The following is a 19,542-nucleotide window of genomic DNA, read 5'->3' as shown; positions in this document are numbered from 1 at the left end:
AGATATGAGATATCGCCCAGCCCTAGCTGCTATCATGCTTTTATTATATGCATCTGGTGAGTCCATTTTTCACAGTCTGACTCCCTCGGAGCAAACGCCCATACAGAGCCTGCTGCTGGCAGCCTCCTCTAGGCCAGACCTCTTAGCCAATCAGAGCTCTCAGCCTAGAGGCAGACCAGGGTGGATTTCTCATCGTCCACTACCTAGAACAAAAAAGCCAGTATGTCAATCACAACGCCTGGCCCCCTCCGCGCTGCCTGACCCACTGGCACTCTCGCCATGGCAACGTAAATCCCAGCAGGCTTTGCTGTCAAGAAAAGAAGTCTTCAGACGTTTGAAAGACAAGCGTCTCTGATCCCACGTACACACCAGGGGTTTGAGTCGCGGACCCAGATGTCTCAGCAGCATGAATAAATGAATAATGCATTCACTTTATATTGTTGTTTGTCAAACATTGGGGCAACGTTGTAGCCACTTTCAACAAGGAAAACAGCAGGTACATTTGAATAGATTGTAGTTAAACTCTAAACTTTGTTTGTGTATATGGTGTTGTTGCCCCATTTATACAAAAGGAACAGTTGCATCTTAGACCAGTGTTTCTAAAATGGGGGTACTTGTACCCCTAGGGGTACACAATGGCACTACAGGGGGTACTTGAGAGAGAAACAAATGGGGTTTTATAATGTTTATTTTTAGTTGAAAATGATACTATATATTACCAGCAATTCACAAAAAACGACAACAAAAAGCAAAATAAGAGAAAAATATACTAATAATAAAAAGAACAAACAACAAAATACATAAAATTACACCAAAAACACAAAAACGACAACAAAGACACACTAAATGAGAGAAAAACACACAAGATCACTACGAAATACGCAAAAATAACAGAGAATCTTACAAAAACGACGTAAGAAACAACCAAACCACACCAAAAAACACGCACACTGAGAGAGAATAATTAAAATTATACCAAGAACACACAAGAGCAAGAACAACACGAGACAAAAAATACACAAAATGACAACTAAAACACACAAAATGATGATAGAAAAGAGACTTTAGAATTAAATATATTCACAAAGCCTCAATGCTGTTTTGTTCCACTTATTTACAAAATGAATTTTTTTCAAATGTGTGTTATCACTTATTCATTCCATCATTACTCTAAAAGATTTATAAATATTGGGAAAGCATACGCTGCACTGTCGACACCACAAACCTTGTAATCTGGCCTTAAAAATTCAATTTTGAATTAGTCAGCACCTTCTGTTTTGAGCTTCTGCACTCGGACGGGTTCTCGGAAATACTAAATAGCTCAATATAGGATTCTAATTTGGAAAAAAAAAAACAAAAAAAGTGGATTGAGCAAATAAATCTTGTGATTATAGGTTTTTATAATGATAGATTTCCTCCTAATAGGATGTAGCTGGCTACTCATAAATCTGATGACATCATATATTAATCTTTTGCTCTTTTAGCTAGGTGGTTGGAATGGAAAAACCTGAAATGTCTACAGCTTGTTGCTATAAACATTTGCATCTGTTGCTCATTTGAAATCATAGAAACCCTCATTTTCTGAGCATGTTTCCCCTTGGTCATGTTTTTAAAGATGGATACATAGGTTTATGAGCTAAAGGAGTTGGGTGTTAAAAGCGTAATGGCTTCCATAATCTTTTCTGGTTTTGGTATAATGAGCCGTCTCCTTAAACAGTCTTGTTGGAATCTGATTTTATTTAGGCCTATTATAGAAAGTAGTGTCATTTCTTCTTCTGTGTCTATTCATGTTGAGGGACTATGTAAGCATGTAAGACTATGTAAGCATTCGGACGTTGCGCCGACCCTCGACAAAGGGGGTTGACAACTGCGGCGAGGTCAGGGAGTGGGGGGAGCACCACTGATGCAGTGAGAACAGCCAACACTGCGAGGCGGGCCCGCTTCTCTGGCGGTGGGGAGAAGAGTGCGGCGGTGGCTACTGCTACTCCAGCCCATACTCCAGCCCATAGACTGTAGTTGCGGTGCGAGCCCAGCCCCGCTTCGCACCCCAGCCCTTAGAGCCAATCATTATCCCGAAGTTACAGGTCAACTACTGTCTGCATACACAATCAAAAGACAAGGGAGGCTGGCCCGACCGACTGTGTGTTGATTTTTGCGACGAGGGGCTCTTGACGTGAAAGTTACAGATCTAGCGCCCCTAGCGGCCAAAAGTTACACAGTGTGCCATTAAAAAATGTTGGTCAACAGATAGATTACAGATTACCGGCACTCAATGCTACATTGCTACATTCAGCCATATCTAAGTGTATGTCGTTAAAATGTCCTTCATGTACCTCTAGATCTGTGAGTTTATATATACTGTATATTGTGCATTAATTTCTCATGAAAAGTAATGTTGAAGATTGTTTTGGCTCATGCCATCCTCATTGAACAGACGCGTATCTGAAGCTGGGATTGCCGCTCGAAAGGATGTTTTCATCTCCACTGTAAACACTCCGTTTGTTGATGTTGTCGTAAAAGTGACGTTTGCTCCCAAAAACTCTGCCAAAGATTTCTGTTGTCATCGTTATGGTGTTTTTACTGAAAGTTGCGATACAACTATGGCGAATGTTTATTTTGGGGCTTAGACAGAAAGACCTGAATTCAGAAGTAATAGAAAGCCTCAAGGTGTGAGGTGATATCATGCAAAATACCTGGAATAAACTAGATCAAGAATAGTGTCAAATGGATCACTGTCCTCCTGGTCTGGAGACGAAACACAAGAAATTACGATAAGAATGAAGTAAAAACACAACCATCTACAGGTCTCCACATCCCACAATGCAATGCGCGAAACCTTTCTGACAATGTTGATAGTGTTTACAGTGGAGATGAAAACCAACAGAGGTGTAAAGAGTACTGATATATCCTACTCAAGTAGAAGTACTGTTACTTGATTGAAATTGCACTCAAGTACAAGTAAGTCATACATACAATACTCAAGGACAAGTAAAAAGTAGCTCAATTAAATAGTACTCAAAGTAAAAATTACTAGTTACTTTCACCCCCCATGTTTATTTGTGGTAATACATTTTGCCATGGTTCCCTCGCATACAGTAAACATCTCATCTCACAACCTAAAATGTACAATTTTTTTTTTTTTTAAATAAAATAACACCAATATATTTAATTAAAAATTTAAAACATTCTCAGACTGAGTATAGCTAAATTTATCAACTCTAAAATTGAGAAAATACCAGCATTCGATGCTGTTTTTTCAGCTATGATGTGATGATGCATTTGATTATCTGGTTGTTTACGTTTTTGTAGTTTCACAATGTCCGTTGATCATTTTAAAACAAAAATAAAAAATAAAAAAATCACAATTTACTCAGTAACGGTTGGGTGTAGAAATGTAACTTTAAAACGTAAAGTAAAATGACTGATTTAGAAATACATTCAATAAAGTACAAGTACCCATAAAAGCAACTCAATTACAGTAACGTGAGTACTTGTAATCCGTTACTTTCACCTCTGAAAGTGTAAAAGGATTTTTATTGCTATTTTTATTGTTATTAAGCGGTACTTTTTGCTTGCTTTATGTTGTGATTCATCTTTAGAGTTGGATGCTTGTGTCTAAATGTGTGCTTCCTTTCGCAGGTCATCCTGATCCTGACCAAGTACTACCACGCTGATTCCACCAAGGTGTTAGAGAGCTCACTGTGGAGGTAGGCAAAATGTTTACACCGTGTTTGCTCTTCATAGATGTCTTAATGTCATGTTCTGCCTCGGCCTTACATGATCTATCTATCGCCGCGGTCAATCCTAGTTGTGCTTTTCTCTCTGCTGTGAATCGTCGAGGACAGCAGAGCGAGAAGTGTGACTAAGGCGGACGAAACATCAGCAGGATGCTCGTAGTAAGGCGGATGGCGCACAGGAGGGCTGCGCTGAAAGGCTTGAGTGGGCATCTGTTTGGGCAGATAGGATATCAGCATGACACAGGGGCAGAGTAGCATTGGCAGCCAGTGCCAGGGAAAGAGGTCAAGTCTGGCTGGCAGAGTTTGGTCTGTTTAGCAAAGGCTGCCACTTGCCAAAAAAAAGCCTCTCACATTGCATTTTGAGTGGCAAAAGGCATTCATTCTGCCCTACTTGACATCAAGCAGTTCTTACACTCAAATATATCCTCATGGAGAGTTAATACTCTGGAGAGGCTGGAGACCTTCTGTGAGTGATGCGGATTTGATAAACTTCCAATCTGTTGTGAAAACCTAAATATAGAGAAGAGAAGATGGATACATTAGCTTAAATAATGTCCAATGGTGGTTCTTAACTCGTGCCATTCACCTCATTGGCCACGTTTACATGGGAGCTTTAATTCCTCTTTAATTCAGAATGAAAATTAAATCGTCTTTAAACTGACCTTGTAAACACTTAATTCTGTATGCAAATGTAATTCTGAATTAAACTTAAATCTGAAATAGGCGGCTGGTTTATTCCGATTTTAATTGCGAATTACATAGTTCCTCTATCTTGTAAATGTTTAATTCCGCTTTAAGTTAATTTTGGTCGTTCCGCACATGCTCGGCCAGTCGTGATGACGTGTGGTGACGACGTAGTCCAAAATGGCTACCCAGACTAGAGCTGAGACTATTTATTTAATAAGAGCCTTAGAAGACATGGATATATTGAAAAGAGTGGATGGACGGAAGCATAAACATGCCGACATTCACACGGACATCGAGAAACGGAACAGGCTTCATCGGACGGGTGATACTAAACCCATAAACAGAGTAAATGCATCCCTGTACTGCATTCCCAGGCTGTAATATCACCAAGTTTATCATTGTACCAGTTGTTAGATCTACTATCTTTACCAGGGAGCAAATATTTATTCCTGGTTATTGTTTCCCAGCGTTTTTACTGGACTTTATTTACTGGAATTGATTGACTGGATTTTATTTACTGGAATTGATTTACCGGTAATTAGTTCCTATCTCCTTCTCCTACTCAGCGGACCAAAATGAAACCGTATGTTATTGTCGAGCTGCTGCTTCAAAGCTACACTAAAAGTAAAAGTGAAAACAGTTCTCATGTTGTCTTCTATGTTCTAGCCGACAATAAATGTTTTCTTAGGTATTTTGTCCTGATAGACGTGAATACGTCACTTTCGCCCCCTGTCCAATCAAAACCCTTACCCCAACCCCCAGACCATAAGCGGAATTAAATAAAGCCGTATGAACCTGTTATCCATGTTTTTCATTCGGAATTACTATTTCCGTGTAAACACGAAGCAGAACGCTTAATTTCCGAATAATTTAATTCGGAATAACTAATTCCAAATTCAAAAACATCATGTAACCGTGGCCATTGTGGGCTCATGACTTCAAAGCTTCAGGCTCTCATTAGGCCTGACTGCTGTCTCCCTTGATGAGAGGCATGAATAATGTACATATATTTTCCTCCTACTCTTGTTGATTTTTACATTTGTTCCAGTGAATGAATAATCTTGCAGATTTCCTGATGGATGGATTGACAAAGAAAGATAATTAAGGATAGCTAAATGGTAGGATTTACTCTTTAGAAAACTTAAAGAGACAAGAGAAGAGGGCCAGCTGTCGGCCAGCATCATTGTCTAAAGAGCATACATTTCCATTGAATTTGCATTTTTTTTTTTTTAAAAGAGCCATGATGAAGACCAATTTATTTCAAGTTTTTTATTGATTTATTTTTTAACTTTATTTAGTGAGGTGTTATGCACAGCAGTGTGTTTCCTATGCCTGGACAGCGGAGCCAGTCCCTGGCATACAAGTGTCTTTGAAGTTTCAAAGCTGTGGGATCAAACCAGAAAGATGAGAAGATGAATGGGCTCGTCGTTTCTGCTTGTCAAGTGGCGTAGATCAAGATGTCAGGTTTCACACTGAGAGAAAGTTAACAGACAGGCAAAGTTTTCCGAGCAGCCAAGTTAACAAACGGCGATCTATGGAAAGGAATAAAGTCTTGACCTGTGTCGATAGTCAAAACACACCGAGGTCCTCACAGCTGAGCAGCTACAGCTAAGTGAGCTAGCTTTCATTTTGCGCTCGTAGCATTCTCTATGAATGTAATTTTTTTCGGACATGATTCACGTAATCTTGGGTTGTTTTGTGTTTCACAGTGATTAAATCAATGAGGTGCTCCAACGGTAATGCCTTGAGCCAAGGTTTCACCACTCATTTTTGTTAAACTCCTTCTAGGTACCAATGATGACACTTCATCCACACATTAAGTGTTAGCGGGAAAATACATTTTTCATTAAAAAATAACTTTGTTTTATTTTTAACCTTATTAAATGAAACCAGTGCGGAACTGACACTTTGCCCCATAATTACTAGTGGGAAGGTGTGTTCAGCAACACAACTGTCAATCTATGTTAAGCTTTAATATTAAAGTACAAATTCAATGATATTGATTGGATATTAATCATGAAAGAGTGAATTAAAATTAAAAGTTTTAACCATGTATCAAATTTTGGATTTGAATGTAATGTCTTTTGGTCGATTCTCTTCAGTGTCCTCATAAAAAGGATGGGATACAATTATTATATTTTAATTACTGTAGATAAACATTGTGTCTAAACCTTTTTAAATCTTAGGTTTCAACAAAATAAGCTAAACTTCAACTTTTAAGCTAGCATGTTGCATTAAACAATGTCAGCAAGGCAAAACAAAAGTCCTTTTGTCATCTCCTTAAATGATCCCAATAGAGATATACTTCAACATGAACGTACTATTTTATTATACTATTTTATTGTCAAAAAAAGAAAAAAAAACTCTCTTTTCTAACTAACAGCACAAATTTCAGTTTTTGCCTAGTTGCTTTTCTGCAACAAACAAGCACACTTTACATTATAGCAAAGTTATATGCATACAGTATATCATGCTGTATGTGTGAGTAGTAAGTGCACTGGTCCTCCAGTAGTTCTATTGCACACTTTGGGAGAAAAAAAATTATTATTCAACCCATCAGCAACAGTCAGTTTAAACCTAGTGGGACATCTACACGAAATACACTAACTTTATGCCTTTGCATGTGTCAGACCAGCCCAGTCTCACAGAGTTTGTAAAAGTGTCACAAAAATGACTTAATGTAATTTTCCATGCATAGCAACATGGTTTCCTCATAATATTCATGCTGCAGGGAACTACAAAATGTCTTTGGGCTGCATGACGGGAATATTTTTTGTGCTGAGTGGGATGGAATTGTGAGAAGCTGCTGGAAGCTAATTGCAAACATACTGTACCGTATGTATGTTTCTCAGCGTATTTGGGCATCGATAAGAGAATCGATAAAAAACCGGCTCGATAAGCAGGAATCAATAAAGCATCGGAATCATTAAATCCTTATCAATATACATCCCTAACCCTAACCCTACCTAACCCCACTAGATTCCTTTACCTAACCCATAAAATGCCAGCACAGCTCTAAAGGTGTCGTAATTTAGCGAACGGCACTTAATAACAGCTTAATGACAGCATTCATGACACCTTATTCATGCTAATGACAGATAATGACAGTATAATGTCAGCCTTAGGTATACAACTTCAAGTAATGTTGTATTACAGTGAGATTAAAATGCGGGAATACATCATGAGGCATAAAATGAAAATGTGCTTTAACTGAATTTGTTTTTTTTTTTTTTTTAAGAGCAGTCAGAATGTGACTTCTACACCAAAGGAATTTCAGATGATGTCATAACCTCTAGGGAAGGACTGGATGAGTCAATATTTGTTTAAGTTAACCTATAGAAAAAAAAAAAAAAAAATAAGTTAACCTATAGTTGACTTGGTAGTGGGATTATTTATGGAAGTCCATGTGGTGAGATGGTGAGTCAAATCTTCCTGTAGAGATCAGTCCGAGTAGCTCTGAGGACGTATAAGTTACCATTTTGTACTTTGCTATCATTTCCACGACCTGTGTGTAAAGCGAACCGCCTGTTCCCTGTTAGCTGCTGGGAGTTTGGTTTGTTTCCTCAGCGTTGGCATCACAAGTAGCTCTTTTGTTATCGCTGCTTGTTACGTCTCCATCTGTCTCTCAGGTCTGTTATGGCTAGACCAAGGTGCCATGCTATAACACGGCTGATAAAAGAGCTTTATTTACATCGTTATTCTGTTGGAAGAAATGGATTAAAACCTTAAATGTAAACTTGATATATGTAAAAACAGAGAGCCTTTACTTATAGGGAGATTACACACATATATCCACAAGAGGCCGTACAAATAACTGTCCCTTGTGAAGAGGTCTTATTTCATTCTGTCTCATTTTGTGTTCTTGTAAAAGGAGCTCACAATGTTCTTTCTCTAGCCCGTGACTAATGCATCTAATTCAGTTTTTTTTGTGCTGATTTACTTATATCAGAAGTTTGAACCTTAGAGTAACTAAAGATGCTTATCTGCATGTCTAACTCTGCCACTGATACAATCTTCATTATGGCGATATTATCTGTTTCCCAAAAATCCTGTGAAAATGTGATTAGCATTGTTTCTTTAAGTGTGACTGAGGACATGGAGGGGGAAAAAACTAACATTTGCATCGCCTTGGATGTATTTACTGTAATTAGGGGAACCCAAACCAGAAACTGAGGGGAGGATTCACAGAGATCTGAAATAAAGGGTGGTAATTAGGAATGTAACGATTAATCGTAAGGCAGTTAAAAATCGATTCACAGGTATCACGCATCACATCGATACTGTGAAAATTAAATCGCAGTACTTTCCAGAAGTGTTGGCGGTGGGCGGAATCTGCTAATATTTTCTTTCTGGCCGCCTTCTGCTTTTAAACATGTTCATCAATGATTTCTTACCCCTTTAGCACTGAAAGAATATCTGTAATATTACAAGAATATATGTAAAAGTCACGTTTTTCTATTAGTTCTGTCTGCTAGCATAAGCATCTCTTCTTCACTGCAAGATATCTGCATGCCAACCGACCACTGGGTTACCAGCGCCCTCTGCTGGTCCAAACAAATATCTGATGTAAATATAGTGAAATGACTGTTTTTTTTTTTGGGTTTTTTTAAGTCCAATTGTTAAGGCACAAAATACATTTTCAGTTGCACTTTTAAAAATAACTTTTATGCAGTTTTGCATTGTTTACTATAGAACCAGAATTTAAATTAATAGGCTTCTTCTTCATTTGTATTATACCTTTATTTATTTCATTCAAGATTTATTTTTAGTTAAATTGCATTGTTGTGAATAGTTTATCAAGGGATTCTTTTGACAATAAAAAATAAAAGGAAAACACTTTTTATTGTTTTTTTCCCCCAAAAAATAAAGGAATATTTTTCAGTCATCATTTTTCTACAGTCCCATTTTGTAAAATAAATCGTGAACCCAGTATCGTGAATCGAATTGTATCGGGAGTTGAGTGAATTGTTACATCCCTAGTGGTAATCCAGTTTCTTCCCTAAATCCTTTCGTGATGCAGTTTCCTCACCTGCTGCGCGGAATTCACTAAGATTGCAGCAATGATTAGTGCACGAGCAGAACTGGTGCAGACCGCCCCTATTTAATGAGCATTTTGCTCATTTAATGTGGAGACATCAGTGCGCACAAGCACACAGGAAGTTCAATTTGAGGCAGATGGACTTCTCTCTCTGCTGCACAAACTAAATGTAGAAGCTAAATAAACAAATAAAAAGCTTTTCGCAATCTACTTGGGGGGGTTATACAGATGTCCCTCGCTATATTGCGGTTCACCTTTCACGGCCTCAGTGTTTCGCGGATGTTTTTACAGTGCAATTACAGCGTATGAACGCACATTGTGTTCTGCGTCCTACAATACAATCAATAAAAATGTTTTGAATATGAACTTTATGAAATATACAGTAAAAATGTAGCATTTTCGTTTCCTCATGGCTGAACCAAAACTCTGTGAAAGTGTGATGGTCTGCAGTTTGTTTATCTCAGATCATCTCATCGTTCAAACACAGCTTCTCACTTCATAAAGAACCATCAGAACACACAAATGCGTCGTCTTGCGTTAACCCAAATCTTGTGAGTTCTCTAAGAGGCTGCTGTTCATTCACCTGGCAAGAACCAGATTGATGTGTAGCCCTCCCTCTAACTCCAGTTCTCCACATCGATCTAAGTCCGTGTCTGGCGAATCCTTTTGGAACCAGGGAGGGACGTAAACAGAATGCTTGAATCTCATTGGGCGAAGCGCCTGTCCACCATGATTTTTTTTTAGCCAATCACACGGTAGCAAATTATGATGTCGTGCCACGCACCACAGAGACGCTGCTACAACAACAGCAAGGCCTAGCTGGTGAAAACTTTCTTTTGGGATAGTAATGCTACGGTCATTAAGTCGTTGAGCGACTTTTGCCATTTTTGCTACACGAGTATGTGAGTTTAGGGCACGTTAACCATCCTCCTGTGTCGACATCTTTCTATTTTGATACGGAGCTATGCTAATAGCGGTATCCCAGCTAGTCCCTCTCCCTTAGTGGTGCCAGTCAGTAGCACACACAGCTTTTCAGTATTTGTAGCTAATTTTGTTCTTTAGAAGAACTTCCATAGCTTCCACACACGATGCAGCTTTGCCTGTTCTGTGAGCGGGTAGAGGATCTACTCCTACTTTGTATTAAAGGTTGTGAAAGAACAAATTAGTGCACTAGTGCCCCCTCAACTTGAGATCTGAAGCTGAAATGGTTTCAAGGTTTCATTTCTGGTATATGTGACCATGCTGTTCTCATTCATTTATAAAGTCTTGCGGCCCATGAGTGCCATCGACCCAAATTGCCCCCGTGATCGACCGGTAAATCACAACTGATGAACGTGTTGGGCACCCCTAATTTAGTTTTTTTTAGCTTTGTTATATTAGCAACGACAAGCTAGTGTTAATCTGCAGGAATTTGGGGTCTAGGGATTAAAATTGTCACATTGAGAAATGACTAGATGACGAAGGCTTGATTGTCTAAGATAATCTGAACTACAGTATATACATATATTAGAGTCTCTTTGGGAATTAAACTTCCTCTCTGCATTTTATTTTATAGAACCAAAGAAGCGACAGATATCATATATCACCTATATCTTCACAGAAAGAATAGAAACTGACAAAGACTGTAATAGCAAAAGGCTGGCAGAGCTGATTTCTCTTGATTGTGTTTCTCTAACTTGAGCAGCAAAGTACTAAATAGACCATGTTTGATCCTTAAATGGAAAGGAACAGATGCAGCTCACTTTTTTGCTTTATTTAGGCTTTGTAGACTTGGTGCAAGTGTTTGACAACATCTAGAGTTTCGTGTTGGGTACTTGTTTGCCTTCTGTTTGTACTTTTATGTCGTCGATTCATATTGTTTTTCCCACTTTGATGAGATTACCGAGAAGTTACTGAGTGTAGAAATTTTATCCACTTAAAAAAAAAAGAAAATGGAGAGATTATTTAAATTCCTATTCTAAATGGAGCTTTTAGAAGTGACATTAAGGCTTTTGGTGTTTTATGGAGTCCATTGAGCTCATCTAAAAAAAAAAAAAAAAAGGACGAAAAAGTTTCTATTATATTTATACATGAGGGAACTATTTATTGATCTTTCTTACCAGCTCACTCCAGCACTGAATCTACTCGTCTCACCTCACATCGGGTGTGTTGAAGGTACAGTCTGTCACAAGTCTGCAGTAAAAACCCACTCGCTTAATTTAACACCTAAATTACCAACAAATCCATATTTTTTTGGTTTATGGAAGGAAGCCTGAGTACAGAGGAACCGGAAAAACATGCAACTTCCTAACAGAACTGGACCCAGATCTCTACTCGGGCAGGAATTAGAACCAGCAACTGTTTTAGTTTAGTTTCAGTTTCAATTTTATTGGCTATTATCATTATTATTATATTTGATATTGCGCATTAATGAGCAGTCTGCTGTTTATTTGCTACATTACATAATTTTTTTTTCTTTCTTCTTTGTTGTCAGAGAAACCATCTGCTTTGCGTTTGCATTCAAGCTCGTTGTTAAGCATGTTAGCCGACAGCTAAACTGGGAACCAGTAGCCTACACGTTGTTCCTTCTGTATCTTAAATTAGCAGATGGCAACTCGCTCTCACAGACAGCAGTGCTAACCAGGGTTGGGGGTCAATTATAATTGTAATCGTGCAATTGATAATTAATTACAATTATGGCATAATTACAATTGCAATTTTGAAATGATATGTTGCTGTTATAATCGTAATTAAATCGTAATTGAGTTTAGATAATTGACTTTGTAATTGTAATAGCCATGAAAATTCTATGAAAAATTGTCAATTATAATTTAACGCAAAACTGGGGAACCATGAAACAGTTCTATGTACAGTTCTACACATATGTAGTTAACAATTATTAAAATGTGTTTTGTATCAAGCTCTCCCACATTTTACCGTTTAAAAAAAAAAAAAATTAAATCTTGGGGTATAATGTCACAAAAAAGGCTCAGACTCCCACACCAAAAGTATTAAAAACCTATATTTTCATTAATTAGGAAGAATAACAAGGTAACCAATAGATAGGAAATAAATGAGATGATAGATATTTGTTTTTGATGTATTTTATAGCTGATTTAGGACTTGTTATTATCATAAGAGATGCTAACAGAAAGCTAACACATGAGGAAGGCTAACTTGTATTAGGTTATTTATTTCAGGCTCAGTAATTGAACTTCAGTCATTAAGAACATAATTGTAATTGACTTTCTGAGGGTAAACAGAAAATTGTAATGTATTTGTAATTGGAAATAATGCTGCTCATTGTAATTGTAATTGAGTTGTAATTAAAAATGTAACCGTAACTAAAAAAATATTTCTAACGTCTGTCTTTCCCTGAATACTTTGAAACTGACTAATCCCTATAGGAGCTATTTACATTTTGCTAACTATATATTTATTCATTATGGCATGTGTTTTTGTTGGTACGAGTTGAAAAAAAATTAAAAAAAGAGGGTTTGTTGCTTGGTATTTCTGTATACCACAGGTTTTTTTTTTTGGTTTTTTTTACTGAGTTGCAAATTGATTTGAAATTATAAACACAATTATGTCGAAGTAAAGCCCGTCGACTAGAAAAGCATGTAATGAAAGCATTTCCTCTGCTTGGAACAAACCGTCTGGTTGGAAACGGCTGCTGTTCGATATTAAAATGTATAAAAGATGAATAGATAAATAGATAATTAAACCCTTTTCAATTCTATGGTACCAATGTCTCAAGGATTACTGGGTAATTAATGATATGAATGTTCTATGATGTTGCATACAGAACTGTTCAGTTTTTTTTAACTAGACATTTTCGTTAGAGTTTTTGTCGACTACATTTTTTTTTTTTTTTTTACGAGTTTCATGGTTTTTTTATTTATTTATTTTTTATTGATTGAGGACTCATGCATTCTTTTCAGCAGAAAAATGTTGTTCTTAATTGTAAATACATTCTTGAACTAAACAGTCCACTGCCAGGAGGTGACTTCTCCGGACGGTAACTAGACGACAACTCATTTAATAAACAACATCATGTAAACGGAAACTATATCAAATCCGAAATCAAAATATGGTGTCAAAATAAACACTGATATATAAATGTATATATTTCTTTCTGGAGCGCTTTCAAACATTTCTAACTCAAAAATGTGATTTTGAAGCCAGGGCTATGTATACGATCCTATACTAATTATACCCTCACAAAAAACAGGGTGGGAGTGAGAGGGTCGAGGGGGGTATTTATAATTCATGGGGTCTTTTGAAGGTGCTGGTATCCATAGGAATGGCTGTTCCATTATGGATGACTTGATCGTCTGACAAGGCTTGTCTACTCCATACATTTGGTATTTTGTTGGATAAAATCGACAGTTTCTAACGCTTCGTTAACCTCAGGAGTAAGGACGTGGGATATCAGACGGACCCCCCTCTTCCACATCCTTCCCTCTGAAGTTTGACTCACATTCAGAATTTATGTTTTTCTGTAAACCAAGCTCTGGAATCCAAGAAATTATTCAATCGGTAATTCTCCATGAGCTCAGAATTAAGATTTTTCACTGTAACAAAACATTGATACTAAAGAGAAACAGTGCAATAAGGACTAGTAACTATGGGCACAACAATAGAAAGCAAGACTTTTTTTTTTTTTTAAAGCCAAATGATAACACAGTAACCTACAAAAAAATAATATCAACCAAAAAGAAAAAAAAGGCCTGTTGAAATTACATTCAATTTTAAAGACTATATTATTGTAACCAAACGGTTATGGCAGGGGTGTGAAACACAGAGTCCAATTTGATCTTAAACGGGCCGGACTCGTAGGACAACGTTCTTTATACAGCGTAAAATATCTTTGTTTTAATGCAAAGAAGTATTTATATATGATTAGGGTCTTGTGATTATTATTGAACTATGGTTTTACGATGCATTCCTATGAAAAAGTAACATTTAATAATGAAAAAACTGCCATTGTAACAATATTAATCCTTAGTTTATTTACATATGTGCATTCCAATATATAAAAAAAAATATATATATATATATATATATACATCCACCGCATTAATTTATTTGCATTTCCCCCTCCCATTTTTTTGCTCCCCTGACGTTACATAATCAGAGGGAAACGCGCATTATGGGGCGCATTATACTGAACACGCGCAGTCCTGATTCCCTTGGGTTTGTATGGCTTATTAGCACATGAAGTGACGTTTGCACACTTTTTAATACCCCTAAATCTTTAGTGAATCTGCTCTTTTGTCTTTATCTGGTAAAAGTATAAAACATCGTCTTAAGCAGCGTTAATAATAATATGACAGTTGTTGATTACATTCCTTGGTTATGAGGTTTAGGGGCAGGGTTGGGGTCCATTACATTTTTCAGTTACAATTATGTTTTCAATTACCCATATTCAATTAGGATAACAGAGACACATTTTTTTTTTCCAATTACATCTAAATTACAATATTTTTTAATCATCAGAAAGTTAATTACAATGATGCTCTCAATTACTAAAGTTACATTAACATGAATCTCAGTTACTTGGCTTGAAATAAACAACATAATGAAAGTTGTGTTAGCATCTCCTATAACGGGTCCTAAATCAGCTGTAAAATACAGTCACAACAAATATCTATCATCTAATTTCTTGACTATCTTTCGGTTACATTATTAGGCTTCCTAATCAATGAGAATATAAGTGTTAATATTTCTGGTGGGAAAATTGGATCTGAAACACATTTTAATAATTAACTACATCCGTGTAGAACTGTACATAGAACTGTAACATGGTTCCCCAGTTTTGCGTTCAATTATAATTGACAATTTTTATAGAATTTTCATGGCAATTACAATTACAAAGTCAATTATCTCAACTCAATTCCAATTTAATTATGATTACGACAGCAACATTTTTAAAATTACACTTACAATCGTGCCATAATTGTACTGATTTATCAATTACGCGATAACAATTATATTTGACGCCAACCCTGGTTAGTGGTATATATAGCCTATATACAAAACTCAGGTTGTAGCAGCCCCAGGAATAAGGTGAAAATATCATCAAATAAGCATAAATCATTATATTTTTTTATGCAGTTCATCAATGACAGGTATTTTAATGCTTTTTTGTTTGTTTTTCATCTCTTTGAAGAAAAAATCAGTGGATATAATGTATGCAAGATAGATGCTGTAGACTGCGTCTGCTGTTCAGTTATTAGATTTAATCAGAAAGGAAGTGAGTGACTGAAAGCAGCAATAAAATGACATCCTTTGTCTTTGTTTCATCTCGTAATTTCAAAGCAGCTGCTTTTTCGACCTTTTAAGTGCCGAGTGGAGCCTCAGCGTGAGCACACGTCCCACGTTGATCCTCCTTAATCAGGTTATTACACACACACACACACACACACACGCTGCTGTAAATGTGCTGATGATTAGCCCACCTCGGGGTCCGGATCACTTTTCCCCCAAAGTCAACCAGTAGAGAGAGCCACAAAGTAGAAACACTCACCCCCGAGTCTAACCAGAACAACATGTTTCATTTCAATATATCATCGCCTTTTCTGCTCATCCTCCTCTCACTCCCACTATAATTATTTTAGATGAACTCACATGGCTTTCCTCTTTTTTTTGTAGCCCAGATGGTTCAGGGTGCTGTAAATACCTAATGGAAGCAGGAGCATCGTCTTTCCCTGCTCCCCTAACCCCCACCTCCTCATTATTTCACTCCTTCATGCATATTTCACAGCTTGGATAAAAAAAAAAGAGATAGACAGAATGTAGAAACCCCCCAGGGGAGCGATGCATGCTGCCTTTAGATGGCAGGTGGTGGTTTTGCTTTCCGAACACATAGATTTGGATGGAAAACCAGAAAACTGGTTTCATGGGTAATACTGCAAATCAACTCTAAAGGCGTGTAAAGTGGTTGTGTCAAAGTAAGTGGAGCTACACCTCAGGAACATGTGCTTTAAAGATGTGATTTTTTAGCATCAGCACGATATACAGTAGAACTGTAATGCAGGAGTTTATCATTAAAATGCCTCACACGTTGTTATCAACACCCCACTAGCTCTAAAGACCCAACTCATCAACTCATCAATAATAACCAAGCAGTTCTTTTAATCGTAAACGTTGGTCCTTCATCCCGCCTAATAGCCTGGACTCATTTTTGTCTTGCTTCACCGTTAACAGGGAAGGAGTGGAACGATAAATAAGGCTGCTTTTGGGCATTATAAGAACAGCCCGGTACACTACGAGAACTCTTGCTCGTTGCTTGCGCCATGTTATTTACCCGTTGCCCTGACTGCAACAGGAAGTAGGTTTTCTACAACGATTGCGTGTATCCGGTACAAAGTTGTGTGAAAGGTCTATTAAACTTGGGATCAAACAGTCATGACAGGTTAAAGTTGGGTAATTAACTATAAATTTGTCTAATGCTACATTTCTGATATTAACTGATACAGATATATACACAGACCTCTCCCCCCCCCACACCTTAAATTTAGGTCAAATTATATATACGGTATCTCCATAGAAATAACAGGTAAAACCTATTGTTAATGTGATACCCCACTGCATGTATACTACAAATAAACATCATCTGTGCAAAATGAAAAAAACTTTTCAGTCATTTCAGTCATGAAGGAAGTGCTACATTGGTTTTTAATATCTTGTGTCAAATAACAGCTGTGTCGCCCTCAGTATTCGTCCAGTTATAGTCGTAAGAACTCCACAACAATCGAGGTTTACTGCGAAACTGTAACAATGTGGAATAAAATCATCTTTCTATAGTGTGTAGCAGAGTATATAATATTTGTTGTACATGAGGTGCAAATCAATGAAGCTACCTAGCAAGTTAGTGTTAGCTTAGAGGTTAGCCTGCGAGCTAGTTAAATAAATACAAAACAGGGAGCAATGATCTGTATTACCAATTAAAATGACTGAAACACTTAATAAATACAAACAATTCCTAAAAGGTGGGAGCATGTCACGGGACTATGTTCCAATACTTCCTGTTTTGACAGGAAATGACCCATATAAAAAGTAAAAAGGTCAATTAAGGAAAGCCAAACAATATTCCAACCACTAGTTAGCACTCTAACACCATAAACAAAGGCATATTGCGTGAAAAACCAATACCAATGTCAATCAATATTTCATTTTATGGCAAATATCAGCCGATAATATTGCCCATCTTTATTATTAACTGAAATCATCAACAGAGTATTCAACTCCATATGAAAACAGTGCGTGATGAGTATTTGTTGTCTCCACTCACCAGTAGAATCAGCATCATGACATCAGCACGGCTTCATTAGCAGCCACAGATGGACACAGACACATCACAGCCAGCTAAAAAGACTTGGCACAATTATGGGTACGCAGTGCTCTTCATAAAGTTTGTTTATGAACTGACCATCGTCTGAACAATGAGCCTTTCAAAAACACTGCATGCATAATTACCGTAAAACAAAACGCGTTATTGCTTTAATGATGTCGTTAGGATGTGGTCTGGGACTGTCACATGAGTTCATGAGGTGAAGCTGTGGCCTGATGAAGTTTTTGTTGAGTCTGGTTTAGTTTTTTTTTTTTGTTGTTGTTGTTGTTTTCCGTTGGCTCATCCTCGCAGGGAGGAGGGCTGATCATTGGGTGAAATGAGGTGAATCACAGTTTAGTGACTTTCACATTTAGATGCTTAGAGTTTGTGAGATGCAAAGTAGTGATAGTGTTAGAATCGATGCTGTGAAACAGTTGGTTTGGCAGGAGGACAGTCTCAAGGATTGTTCTGCTCTACTCTTAATTTAAGGTCAGACTCAACGTGACGCCAAACACATGATGACAAAAGAAAAAGAAAAAAAAAAAAACATGAACAGGACATTGTAACAGTTAGTGTGAAGCTGTCAGTGGGACGTTGGTATACTGTAGCTTTCCAGCAGAGTTGTAAAGATTGGCTAAATCCCTTGGCTTTATCATCTTAACACATGCTTCAGAGCCAAAGTCACTCAATGATTTTACAATACACTTAGTTGAATCCTCATTTTTAAATAGGTAAGAAAGTTAGAAATATAATTAACTACAATACATATAACTACCTGAAACCATTATTATCTCGTTTCTTGCGTCATCGCATCCCTCTTGTTCCTGTAGGAATGTAGAACACTGGTTCTGTACTGGTCTAGCTTCAGGCCCTATCATCACTCCTTAAAAGCAAGCTGTGACCCAAATTAAGGAGAAAAAAAAAAAAAAAAAAAAAAAGTTCAAATTCTCTGCTTTATATCACCCTCTTTCCAACTTCGGAAAACCTTTCCAGAACAGTTGTACTTTATTCCTGCCAAAGTGTTTTTTTTTTTATTCGCTTCATTTCATGTTGAAATCCATTACTTCAGGCTTCAAAAGACACGAGGAAAAAACTGTGGCTAGGAATAAGACTTACAGTAATACCAGCAAGAGTTACCAAATGTTTGAAGATTTTGCATGTTCTCCAAAAACCTCCCAAAAATTTGGGTAGGATTTTAATGGCAAAAGAGTTAAAAGTGCATTAGAACTAAAGATGAAGACGGTTTTACTATTGATTTTCATCGAAAGCCCAACCTACCAAAAATGCAACTCAGAAAGTTTTTTTTTCCGCAAATGCCCGAAAACGAGCTCGAAACCCACTTTTAGGTCTGGTATTAGAAACTACGGTAACACGAAGTGTTTTACATAAGGCTGACATTATCTGTCATTAGTGTCGTTTGCTAAATTATGAGCTACGTTGGCATTTTTGGGTTAGGTGGAGGGATCTAGTGGGGTTAGGGTTAGGTAGAGGAATGTTTTTTTTTTTCTCGATGAGGGAGATAGGGGTTATGGCACGTACACACCAAACGCGTCGAAAGCGTCAAAAGCCCAAAAGCATCAAAAGCGTCAGGTGTACATACACAAAATATGGTGGACGTGCCTCTAGGAACGTCAAGAGGTCCCGCTGCATGTCCCGCGCCTCCTGTGCAGCGCGTTTTGAAGCTTTACGTACGGCAGACGCTGCGCGTTGTGAAATTTCAAGCTTTTGACGTGCATCCAGCACCTTCAACGCGGCCGCTGCTGTTG

General features: G+C 37.4%; 1 protein-coding gene across 1 annotated transcript in view; it reads left to right on the top strand.

The window, feature by feature from the left end:
* The window catches only part of sorcs2 (sortilin-related VPS10 domain containing receptor 2), a 462,702-nt gene that overhangs the window by 128,543 nt on the left and 314,617 nt on the right, over window positions 1–19,542 (top strand). The window contains exon 2 of the mRNA XM_028475153.1: window positions 3,640–3,707. Coding sequence (XP_028330954.1) covers window positions 3,640–3,707 — 68 coding nt within the window. The remainder of the gene's footprint in view (window positions 1–3,639; window positions 3,708–19,542) is intronic.

Source organism: Gouania willdenowi, chromosome 18 (genome assembly GCF_900634775.1).
Source record: "Gouania willdenowi chromosome 18, fGouWil2.1, whole genome shotgun sequence".
Taxonomy (NCBI): Eukaryota; Metazoa; Chordata; class Actinopteri; order Blenniiformes; family Gobiesocidae; genus Gouania; species Gouania willdenowi.
This window is presented reverse-complemented; position numbering and strand designations above follow the sequence as displayed.